Source organism: Epinephelus lanceolatus, chromosome 3 (assembly GCF_041903045.1).
Source record: "Epinephelus lanceolatus isolate andai-2023 chromosome 3, ASM4190304v1, whole genome shotgun sequence".
NCBI lineage: Eukaryota > Metazoa > Chordata > Actinopteri > Perciformes > Serranidae > Epinephelus > Epinephelus lanceolatus.
In genome coordinates, this window is record NC_135736.1 from 11,417,859 (window position 1) to 11,430,230 (window position 12,372).

A 12,372-nucleotide genomic window follows, 5' to 3' on the forward strand; every position below is an offset into this window, starting at 1 on the left:
AAATTCCTTTTTCTTTTTGTGATTGACAGAGAGAGTAGTATAAATGCACTTTATTTAAAAAAAAACTTCAGTTGCTGTTATTGTTTGTAAGTTACTTTGAAGAAAAAAAGAAAATATACTGTATACAAATATGGATTCTACAAATGAACACAAAAGTCAGAGTATAAAAACATTCCACATTTCTCTGTTCACTTAAAGTGTATTTATTTGTACCATGGGGCATTTTTGTTTGTGATAGATGTGATTCAAATGCAGACACCTGAAGTGCAGTATGTGGAATAAAATTCTGAGATTTGTTCCAAAACTTGCCACCTCTTACTCTTGTGTGACTGTAATCCATAATAAAAATGCTGCAGCAAGCCTTTTATTATGTTATCACGATAAACACTTTTTATGCTACATTATACATGTAGGTAATCATGATTTGAAAAACACAGTGCATGTCATAGCTGCTGTGACTATCCAATTTAGGCGAGGCATAGCAAATTTGAAGTATGGACACATCCATTCTTCAAATATGCTAAAATCCCCCCCCATCACTACATATATATATGTATTTTTTTTTTCTTAAAAGGTATTCTACAACAGGCAACCACACACCCCTGTCTTAAGATGATCTGTAGGAAATGCAATCATAATCATAAATATTGGGTCCCCATGGCAGCCATGACTCCATGGTTACGGCCCTGCATTTAGGTTTATCCTGGCATTGTCTGTTCTGGCTCATGTGATGGCTTACTTCCTTCCCGGATCCAGCAAGGAAGGTAAAACATGAAAGAACAATTAGAGCATTTTTCACGAGTGTTTTTTCCTGCTATAACACGTCACGTGGGAAACAGCCCTAATGAGGTCATTTTAAACCGGTGTGGATGAAAATATATATATTCATTCATATGCAACATTCATTAAAGCACCAGCCACTCATATAATCATAAATATATCGATGCAAATGCATACCATTCATTTACTATTGTATGATTTGTAGCCTAGGTTCCATATTACATAACATAAAGTTAATATTAGCCAATACCGCACTGTTAACGTCTATTACTCGACCATTATCCAATCAGCGTTCTCACAGTGATTACTTCAACCAATGGCGTTGTATCAGGAAAGGACAACAGGAAGTGAATGTCCTCCGCTGTCAAAGGGAGACGCTAAAGCGGTGGGTGGTCAGGGGAGCAAACCCCGCTATGTGTTGGATTATCTTCACCGGAGAGTCTACAAATTAGCTTGTTTATTGAATGGAGGAACCCGTACCATACTGACGTCAGCTCTGTTTTGTTGAACAGACATTAATATCTTTGGTCAGTCTGGTTTGAACATCAGGAAGCTAACGCCGGGGGCTAGCGTCTAAAAATGCTAACGCTAGCTAGCTTTAGCAAGCTGGTACATTAAATTTATTCGTGAGGAAAGCAGCTGTGGATGAAGACAGAGGAAATCGCTGAAATGGGTCAAAACACTGCAATGTATCGACCAGCTTAACCGGCTTTTACCACAGGTACGTAGTTACTAGCAAGGGAATCTTTGATTGTAGGTGTAAAAGCTAATTTAAAAGGCGGTGTAACGCTATGGCAATCACTCGATTACTAGGCTTTGATGTTAAGTTGGCAGAAAAATGTATTGTTTATTATATAGGGACCTAACAAATACACTGAAGTTACTGTGAGCTTGTTGGTCATAAAATATGTTGACTCGCTTACACTCATTACCAGAGTCGTGACAGATTGACGTCTGTCTGCGGCGAGTAATTGCTTTAGGTGTAACTGCTGATCTGCAATGAGGAATGATGACAACCACCGTAATCAGATGACTTTCACAGTTGCTTAAAAAGCCCGACATGCCGGTTGTCAAATGCAAATCACATGACACAAAAATGCCCATCAGTGTAATCAGTGACTACACACCGTGCTCCTGTTCCCTGTTGAAACTACTACTCATCAGTTTCAGGTCAGGGTGGAAAAGTCACTGGTAATTTCCTTTGTGTGCTATGCGTTGTGAAAACAGTAGTTGAAGACAGATGACTTAAGTTGACAGTGACAGCGTTGTATTTATTTATATTTTTCAGGAAGTGATTACTTTGCCTGCAGACTTGTTTAGTGCTGTTTTCCTTAACAGTACAATGAAACCATGTGGGCTTAAAGTATGAAATGTATACCTTTGGAAATGTAGTTTGTCTAAAACCTCTTGACTTACAGTCTACTTACTAGCCTTTTCTGGTTCTTTGAACTAAGGGTGTAAGTTGCAGTTATTTCATTATTGATTACTTTGCAGGGGATTAATCTGCCTCAGAGAGGTTTACAATCTATATAAAACCACAAAACCTTTAACAGGAAGAAAAGAGAAAAGAAACCACAGGACGATATACAGAGGAGGATCTTTCTTCCAGGACAGACATGCAGTATATGTTCTATACAGTGGCCAACATTAGACATTAGGTTAAACAAACATTTACTTGAGTAAATATTAAGTGTAAGTTAAAGAGTTTCAGGCAGAGTGTAAAAAATGTTTGGTGTGAATAATGTGTACACATGCCTGTTTCTCCATTATCAGTTCTGTGTTGCAATGAGGAGCACCAGAGTGCAGCTCTGAGACTCAGAGGCATGAACTCCGTTTCCCCCAGCGCGGTACAGTACGTAGGGGGAGTCATGCAGGATGAGCTGGTGGACAGCCGGAGGCAGCAGCCCCTGGAGCGGCAGGGCAGCTTTGGTCTCAGGCTGCCTCAGACTCCAGATCCCAGCAGAGAGGCAACCGGAGAGCCTGATGAGATGGACAAACTGAAAGCCAAACTGATGTCAGCATGGAACAATGTCAAATATGGTTTGTACTTAATCTTGGAGGAGGAGTGTGCTGGTGTTTCTGTCTTGTTCTATGTCTTGTATTTTATGGTCAGCATGCTGCAAAACAATATGACTAACTTTTTTCAAAGCCTCTATTAGCCTTCTCCATCTGCTACTTTGCCAACATTCATTTTCCCTCTTCCTCTTTCTGTAGGTTGGACTGTAAAGTCTAAAACCTCCTTCAACAAGATCTCACCGGTCACCGTCCTGGGACACTCCTATCTGCTCAACAGTGAAGGTAAGCTCTAAACACACAAACATATCTTAAGAATCTCAAGGTTGATCCCTTTCTTATCAAAAGTCCCTGTTAGAGGCTGTGTTTCTTTTCTAGAAATAGACTCCAGGTGGTGTAGTGATGTGTGTTTTGGTTAACCACGGTGGAGTAAACCCTTTTCCTTTGAAAGGTTGCTGAGTTTACATCAGCGAACACAAAGCAGTAGACAAAAAATAAAAGTGAACTGATCTGTCTCATGTCAGATAAACATGAGATACAATTCATAAACAGTTTGAATCAACACGGTGTAAGAGTTCTCTTCCTTTTTCCTCTGTCTCGTCTTCCACCCCTTCACCTCTTCATAGATGAGGTGGAGCGGTTTCGTCTGGCTTTTGTGTCCAGGATTTGGCTGACCTACAGGAGGGAGTTCCCTCAGCTGGAGGGCTCCACCTGGACCACAGACTGTGGCTGGGGCTGTATGCTGCGCAGTGGACAGATGCTGCTGGCACAGGGGCTTCTGGTCCATTTGATGCCCAGAGGTTTGTCTCTCTCACAGTTACACAGTTTTACCTTCACCCACAAAAAATACAGGTAAAGGTTCCTCAAAGGAGCACTATATGTGAGCCAAACAGGATCTTTTGAAAAAGCTGGCTGATCTTGTTTTTTCAGTGAAACGGATCCATTTATCCGTCAGTAGTGTGACACGCATAACCTTCTCTCTGACGAAAGGAAGTGCTCTTTTAAACTGAAAGGACTGTTCATATTTCCTAAGCTTTACTTCTCCTGATTTATTTTGGTTTCTTTTCATTGCAGAGAGTTTTTGTCTCATGACACCGTTGTTTTCTCTTCTGCTCCATTTCAGTCTTTCTTTTTAGAACATTTTTCTTATTGTGTCCATGCTTATTGTTACGGCATTCAAAAGATGTCTACTCTCCGATTGTTTAAAGCTAAAGACTGAAGAAATTCCAGAAAAAAACTTTGCCCAGATCTTAAGCTTGTCTGTACTTAATTGCTTAGTTTAAGCCTTTGTGTATTTTGCAGATTGGGCTTGGCCAGATGCTCAGCAGCTAACCGATGTGGACTTTGAGGTGTTCAGACCGCGTTCTCCAGTGCGAGCTGGTGGGGTCCCCATTCCCTCCTTTGGCTCTCCACGAGGATCCAACACCCCTGAAAAGTCCCTGACGAGTGATCAGGCACCCAGATGCAGCCAGAGGAAGAGGCCTGAGTCTGTTAGGGACAGGCAGGCAGAGCCCATCCACCACAAGCTGGTCACCTGGTTTGGGGATCAGCCCCCAGCACCTTTTGGGCTTCACCAGCTGGTGGAAATTGGCAAAAGTTCAGGGAAGAAGGCTGGTGACTGGTATGGCCCCTCTATAGTGGCACACATACTACGGTAAGGGCGCTGTAAGAGTTACAAGCAGGATTTACTATTTTCTTCAATGAGTTACAAACTTAAGAATTTATTTGATAATGGTTGTTTGTTTGTTTGTTTTTTCAGGAAAGCAGTAGCCAAAACCTCTGTGCTCCACAACCTGGCTGTGTATGTGGCTCAGGATTGTACAGGTGAGATTACCAGACTAGAAATCTGTTGAATTTAATAATTATTCTTTGTGAGAGCCTAGTTCAGATGTATCAGTATGTTTATTGCTTTGCTCCAAAATGTATTCTTTCAGAAATATCTAAAGAAGTCTTTTTTTCTTGTCATGTTTCTATGCACTGCAGTATACAAAGAAGATGTGGTGCATTTGTGTGACATATCTCTAAGCCAGGCTCCCCCTGATCCGTCCAGCCAAGCCTGGAAGTCTGTCATCATACTGGTGCCTGTACGGCTGGGAGGAGAGGCCCTCAACCCGTCCTACATCGAATGTGTCAAGGTCTGAATATTCTGCCTCCACATCACCCATCCATTGACCCCTCTGTGCTCACCCAACTTCATAAAAAAATTTGTGTTGTTCTCTGAAGAAAAGGAAAAAAGCCTGCACACTGCTCCAAGTCACAACGTTTTGATCGACGTTGTGACTTGGAGCAGTGTGCAGGCTTTTTTCCTTTTCTTTGATGCTTGTTGACAGCCTTGCACCTACCGGTGATGTGCGTATATATCCTCCTCCTCTACTGAAGTTAAGTTCTCTCCCATATCTCTTTACTCATTTAAACATCTGTGTTCATCTCCAGAACATCCTCAAGCTGGATTGTTGTATTGGAATCATCGGAGGCAAACCGAAGCATTCACTTTACTTCGTTGGCTTCCAAGGTGAGAGCTTTGTATTTTTGTGAAGAATTAAAGGAAGTTAGGGATTTAAGTACAATGGGCCTCATGCATCAGTGTCCCCTTATTTTTCTCTTTTATTTGTTCTTGCACAAAGCAATAAGAGGAAAATCAGGAAATCCTGCATGGGATTCATGAAACTTGTGCTGACAAACAAGTCTGTTCTCACCCATCTGAGTATGTTGAAGACTTGCATTTGATCTTAAATTTGGTGGCGTGCCAGGCAGTTTGCAATTAGCATATCATAACATTTAATAACACTTACCAGTGATCTCCTGAAGCACCTAGATCCAACCACAAACCCACTGAAATGTTGATGCATGATAGAGTTGGAAGCAGGTGTGCGTGTGTGTGCATTTTGTTTTTTATGGTAATTTAGGATACAACTTATCAACTTAAAAAGTTGAAACATATAAAATTCAATTTTTTTACAGTAATTACAAAAATATTAAACATAAATAATTGTAGAACATTTTTCTTCTGTGTTTTTACAAAGTAAGTAGCTTATTCTTTATATTCCATAGCACAGAATGCAATTTGGCTTTTGAGCTTACTTAAGAACAAACAGGAAATACACAACTTTTGATAAATGCCACAAAAGTTTTTAAATTCTTCATAAACACAAGGACCTGCTGGTCTCTGGATACATCATGCAAGAGCCAGTACTATAGAGAAGCCAACATTTTTGGTATTATCTGCCTCAGAAAGAAGCTGTGCTCATTGTAATATAAAGATGTGATATACTTGTGCTGAACATGCTGCACTGCTGCTGCTGCTGCCTCCCTTTAATCTTGTCACTCCTGTTTGTTTCATGGTTGAGTCATCTGTCAATGGTTGGTAAAATAAAAACTGTGCAGTGTGCACAGTGAGTGTGTCGCCGCAGGGCTGAATAGTCCACAAATAACTGTAGCCTTGTTTATATAGAGTCTATTTTTGTAATATTTAAATTCTTTCTGCTCTGTACTTTGATATTCATGAGCGCTCTCTACCACTGTTTCTAGAGGTGCATTTTTCCCACGGCAAAAGTCTTTGAATTGGGGATGTGATACTGTGTGAGCTGGTTAAACTTCCCTAACTATGAGTTAAAATGACTAACTTAAAATAATGATTAAACACTGCATGGTATAAGTAATAACACACTTAAAGTTTCATGATATTCAAAAACAACTGGGAGCTGATGAAACTTTGCTTTTAGCTCATCCACTAATTTTTTTCTTAATTTTATATTCTGCCTCAACAGTTCTGTCAGTACAGTATAGTAATAATAGTGCTAAGTGCTTGATGCAGGTCAGTCTCCCTCAAATGTTTGCTTATTGTGGACACAGGCTTGTTAAAAATATAAAAGCCGATTATCATTTAATTATAGGAATTGTCAAAAGTTGTCTTTTTCAAAGCTGTGTAATTAAAGTCAAAAAGAGATTAAAACTAGACCGCTGCTTGTGATAGGCTTTGACTCTGTCACCCATCACTTTCCAAAAATATACTTCCTGCTGATTATTGATTTCCTCTTAGTGGAAGGATGATTCTGAAAATCATCAACAAAACACACAGTAGAAGAAGTGAAAGTCATTTTGGAACCCGAGTGTCTTTGCAGAAAGACATATTAATACAGTGGTAGATTTTTTGGTGCCAGCATTTAACAATTGCTAAAGGAAACTGTGGATTATTACACTCAAATATGGCATTTGCAGATTGGGTCAGTGGGAATAAGATCTAAGATTAGGGAAACAGCCAGTAAATGATGGAGCCATTCATCTGTTTCTGGTCAACTTTGCAGGTGGTGATTTTATATTTTAGTACAGTGTTATAATTTCTCCTCATCACTTCCCCTTCCTCTCTGTTAGACGAGCAGCTACTGTATCTGGACCCTCACTACTGCCAGCCTGTGGTGGATGTCGCACAAGTCGACTTTTCACTGGAGGTCAGTCGCTTTTTTGTCTCCATCTCTCCTGGTATTGTTGTCACTATCTCTCTCACTCCTGTGTGTCTGGCTTATCTCTTTTTATGAGGTCATATTGGACTTGAACCATGTGATTTTCATACTTGATAGTGTTTTGACTGTACAGGGTATTAGATAACATGCACTGTCATGAACTCTCATTGACCTTTATTGTATGACCTCTGTCGCCTTCTGTCACTCTCTAGTCGTTCCACTGTAGCTCTCCCAAGAAGATGCCCTTCAACCGCATGGATCCCAGCTGCACCATTGGCTTTTATGCCAAGAACAAGAAGGACTTTGAGTCTCTATGTTCTGCTGTCAGTATGGTGAGTTTTTATGTCCTTACTCTAAATTTAATAGCATTTATGAAATGAAGAGAACACCGCTACAGATCCCAGGTCTGCTGTGGATACTTGCATGATACTATTTACAATACAGTACAATACAAAGATGTAGACCACAGCATGCTGGCTGGGAATGGAGAAAGGAGAGCCGGAGGAGCTTGGGGAAGATGGCCTTTAAATATGTCATCAAGCTGGAAGTTTGCTGAACTCACCTGTACATTCATTCAATCTGAGTGGCTCACCTACAGCCCATTAAGCTGGATTCAGACCACAATGTGCTTGGTGAAGTTTACTCACGTGATATGGCCAAAAGCAGGCAGGACATAGGCTGTGGTCAAATAGTCTTAGAAAGGCTCCTATGTGATTAAAATAACCTGGAAGTATCTATGTGGCAGCCATAATAGAAGCTGGTTATTTCCCTAAATGCTAAGGGTAGATGCTATCTCCTTAAGCACAGCATACACTGGACCATCCTTTACCAAAGAAAAGGAGATAATGCTGTCCTACATTTGCAGTAGCAGCGTTTAAAACGACACACCAATTGTGAAGACAAACAATATGCCTATTTTGCATAAATTCAACAGATATTTTCATACAATCTTTCCAATTTGAATTCATGTTGATAAATATGAGTGGACAGGAGGGTAAGCGTGAGCAGCTGTTCTCAATGTGACAACCTTTTCGTTTCACTTTTATGACTGGTAGCCTATATTCCTTTTGTAATTTGAGTTCCAACCTTGGTAATGAAGTAATATCTTTGACCAGGTTGTCCTTGTATTACAGGACAAAGTATCTAAGATGCTCTTTCAGTAGTTTATTTGCAAAACATTATAGTTTCACAATGACAGACCCTGGTCAATAATATCCACCGTCACATAGGTGTAACATACAAGTGTAAGTGCCGTTGGATTCTCATAACACCACAGTTGTGTCTGTAGTTTTTAGAAATTCTCCTTCACATGCAGTATGTCCTTCATCTCATGACCTTTTCCACTGAGGTCAAGGATAACTGATGAGGAAACAATTAAGGACATATTTTTGTGACTATTGCAGCCCAAAATTTCCCTGGTAACATAACTCACATGGTGTGGCGAAAAGCGGGTAAGACAGGAAATAGTGTGGGTAGGGTTGTAAACACAACCTGCAGGAGCTATAGCATAGCTAGCGGGCTAACAACAGCAGTCTACAGAGTTGTAAACTATAAAGGTTACACACTGTCTTTCACACACACTGCAGCCAGTGAGTGTTCTTTCTCTTCTGCGTGAAGTATTTGAACATGCTGTTCTAAAACAAGACGACAAACAAAACAATGTTTCCTGAGTCAGAAGTCAGCCCCACAGCCTCTTTCAAACTGGCTGAACAATGGGGAGCCTCACAGTTTAGTGTGTCAAAGTTCAGTCAGATTGAACTCTGAAGTGAAGCATAGGGGGCACCTAAATACAAGACAACTCCACAGGAAGCTGCCACAGCAGATTTACCTGAGAGGGGGATCAGAGCGATCTACAAGCACCCACAGAAAAATTTAAAGCACATGATACACAAATATACAAACACAATGACATTATGCAACCTTGGAGACATAACAACAGGCACCTGACTCTTGTTTTGACTTGGCAGACTTGGGGAAAAAAAGGAACCTAATTTTTAAGAAGTTATATTTGCAGATTTTCTTTGTTTTATATATATGAATTTCTTTATTTTTTGTAGTTTGGGTCAAAAATGAGCAAACTGAAGACATCAACTAATTGTGAAAGTGATAGATTCATCAATAATGAAAATAATAACTGGTTTCAGCTCAAGTTTATTTTTTGTTCACAAACAATGTAAAAGCACTTGATTTGATAGATATTTATGTAATCTCTTGACATGACATTTTTTTGTTTAGTCAGTCTACTTGTAAAATACTTTGTGGCATTCTGGGACATTTTCTTGACATGATTTTGTCATCCTCTCAGGCCCTATCGTCATCGAAGGAGAAATACCCCATCTTTACCTTCGTAGAGGGCCAGGGTCAGGATTATGGACTTGAGGGTCACAGCAGCAATCACAGTGGACCTGCAGCCCACATTCTGCCCCCGGGCAAACTGGGCAGGAGTAATAACAGAAGAAACAGTGATGAGTTTGTCTTCCTGTAAGGCACAGCGGAAGATGCTCTCTCAACTCTCACCTTTAGGGGGCAGAATAGGACACCTCATTTCCTTTCAAAGGGAAGGACTTGGTTCTGTTGACGCTGCAGCTGCAAGGTGGACATGACGCTTTTGCGCTTTATCGTCTTCACAGGTCAACAGAAATAAAAACTATGTGGCTTCTGTCATCACCTTTTGTGTGGATGGGTATTATAAGCTAACAGGCATTAATGGGTACCGGCTGGAGCATTATTTAACTGTGCAAAGGCATGACTTCAAAATGGATCAGGGTTAGTAAGGTTTCAAGTACTTGAAGCATTCTTGACTCACTTTATCAGACACCTAATAAAGCCTCAGAGTCGAGCATGTATGAGTATAATCAAGCTCTTTAAAGGACTTCAGATACACTCAACTACTGTGTTTTTGTCCTGGTCTGAACTGGACGTGCTGACAGATGTGTGGTCTACATGATATTTGATTAGCTCACTGGTCAGGTGCCGAGGTGCCTGATATTGTTCTTGACTTGTGTGATATACCATCTGCTGAACATCTTTTTATGTTTCATTCTTAAGATTTATTTATCAAGTTTATGAACGTGTGTTTGCTTCTGAGTGAGTGTGGGGTTAGTGTAGTTTATTTGTCTCATATAAGTGTATTGATGTATTTAGGAGTCTGTCACATTGAGTTTCACAGAGGTTTCAAATTCTTCCAAGAGCATCTTGAACAGATGTAAATTCATTCTAGTGTTGCAGTCTGGCCTGAATATCACACAGATGACAAGGTCCTTGATCTCGCCACATAGCACTTCATGATTGGTCATCAAGAATATAAAGCACTCCCAGAAATCTGCTCTCACGGTGCTCCTGAAGAGTTACTCAGGCTCCCAGGTTGGGAGTGAAGAGAAATGATCCCCTCAGTTGGAGATGGATGTGTATCTTTACCTGGTAAACTGTTGCTTGTCCCATGGAGCAGGATTATAAAGCTATCTGGATACATTTGCACAGTAAAACCCAGAACAGCTCTTTTCACTTAAGGTCAGGTTCTGGGTTTTACTTGGCAAAGTTTTACAGTCAGAAAGACCAGCGTAAGCTGAATGGAGTTTTTGCCGTCAAACTTTTGTTGCAATGTCATTTGTGTTTGATTTGTCCCCTTTCTACATGAAGGCTACTGCAAGTTGCACTACTACTGTTATTTGGTTTGTTGTCCTGATTAAACCTCAAACACTGGAATCACATTTTACTTGTATCTCATATTCTGTAAATTAGCAGATTTGAAGAAATACACTCTGTTTTGTTCTCACCTGATCTCCGCAGAAGAAGCATTGACTGTTGATGCTCAGACAAAACGCAGTGCTCGTCTTCGTAATGTAATTCCCTCAGAGGAGTGTATTTAACATCAGTTTGTTTTACAGGTCATTCCCAGTCACTCTTCCACCATTCAACTTTTGAAGCTAACCTGTCTTGTGACCTTGTTACTTTGAACTCAACAAAGGGTGTGAAGACAGAAAGACCTTATAAATGAATACATGTACACGTTATCTTTATTCTGTCAAAGTCATCCTGTGTGGAAAAGGCTTATATTTTATGTTTGCAGCTTTGAACCCCATTAGATTTTGCCGCAATCCTAAGATACCTAAATGGTAAAAACAAACTTTTATATAAAAACAAATCTTGACTGCAGTTAACTTTCTCATTTCTTAAAAAAAGTGATTGTGTGCAGACAGGGCTAGTAGGCCCCTGAGCACAGATATGCTAAAGCCTCCTACATGGGAGCAAGACAGGCACATGTTATAGTTGTTTAGCCTCATTTTGTGTCGATATTTTGCATCTCTTTGTAGTCCTCATGCCATCTGTTGTTGCCTTGTGTCTCTTTGCTAATTTAATATCTTTTTTTTTTTGGTGATTTTGTGTCTCCTTGTGGTTGTTTTGCCCCTTTTTGCAGTTCCTTTGCGTCTCATTTTGAATCTTTTCCTGGTCAATATGTTTTAATTTTAGTGACACTTTGCAGGTGAGGGCCAGGTAACCCGCATTACACTTTGGGCCCTGGACCTGTGCCCAGTAAACCCTCTCACTAATGCATCCATGCGTGTAGGCTCATTTTACTCTTACTTTCACTCAAAATTTATAATATTTGATTGATATTTTTTTTTCTTTGAAAGTACTGAATCATAATATGTTTTATCATTCATTTACTTCCAAGGGCACAGGTTTTGTTTCATCATGGAGGGGGGACACACATAGGAAACTGGGGTTTGGGGGTCCTCCACCAGAAAGTCTTAAGCATAAAACACTTAATTTCCTTCCTTCTGGTGAATTTTTATGCACCAGTTTGTGCCCCTTCTGCATCAGTTTATGGTGTAAAGTCTTTATTTGTGTTAAAATCAAACAAATGCTTGTGCTTGATTGAGGTGGATGTGCTCCCTGCATTCCCCCAAAATCTACACCCATGTTTACTACAATAATTACCATTACACTGTTCATCATAACCCCCAATTTATCACGGTTTAACAGTTCTATTCATAAAAATAATATTTAAATACTAGAACAGGAAAAGTTAAAGATTTGATGGCTTTAGCATTTTAATTATACTTCTAAATGTTTGATATAAGCATAATACAACTCATATGCTTATATTCTATAAGGT

At 40.0% G+C, this 12,372-nt stretch overlaps 1 protein-coding gene across 1 annotated transcript; it reads left to right on the forward strand.

The window, feature by feature from the left end:
- The first annotated feature begins 1,124 nt into the window (after positions 1–1,124).
- atg4da (autophagy related 4D, cysteine peptidase a) lies at positions 1,125–10,963 on the forward strand. Its single transcript, XM_033623588.2, has 11 exons — positions 1,125–1,501; positions 2,554–2,820; positions 2,995–3,078; positions 3,420–3,593; positions 4,096–4,447; positions 4,553–4,617; positions 4,777–4,928; positions 5,227–5,305; positions 7,165–7,241; positions 7,466–7,585; positions 9,559–10,963. The coding sequence occupies exons 2-11, from the start codon at positions 2,604–2,606 to the stop codon at positions 9,736–9,738; spliced, it is 1,500 nt and encodes a 499-aa protein (XP_033479479.1). The 5' UTR covers positions 1,125–1,501; positions 2,554–2,603; the 3' UTR covers positions 9,739–10,963.
- Positions 10,964–12,372: the final 1,409 nt, after the last annotated feature.

Coding starts and splice junctions, on each gene's coding strand:
- atg4da (XM_033623588.2), top strand. CDS start 2,604: ATGAACTCCGTTTCCCCCAGCGCGGTACAGTACGTAGGGGGAGTCATG. Junction 2,821..2,994: donor ATGGAACAATGTCAAATATG/GTTTGTACTTAA, acceptor CTCTTTCTGTAG/GTTGGACTGTAAAGTCTAAA. Junction 3,594..4,095: donor GGTCCATTTGATGCCCAGAG/GTTTGTCTCTCT, acceptor TGTATTTTGCAG/ATTGGGCTTGGCCAGATGCT.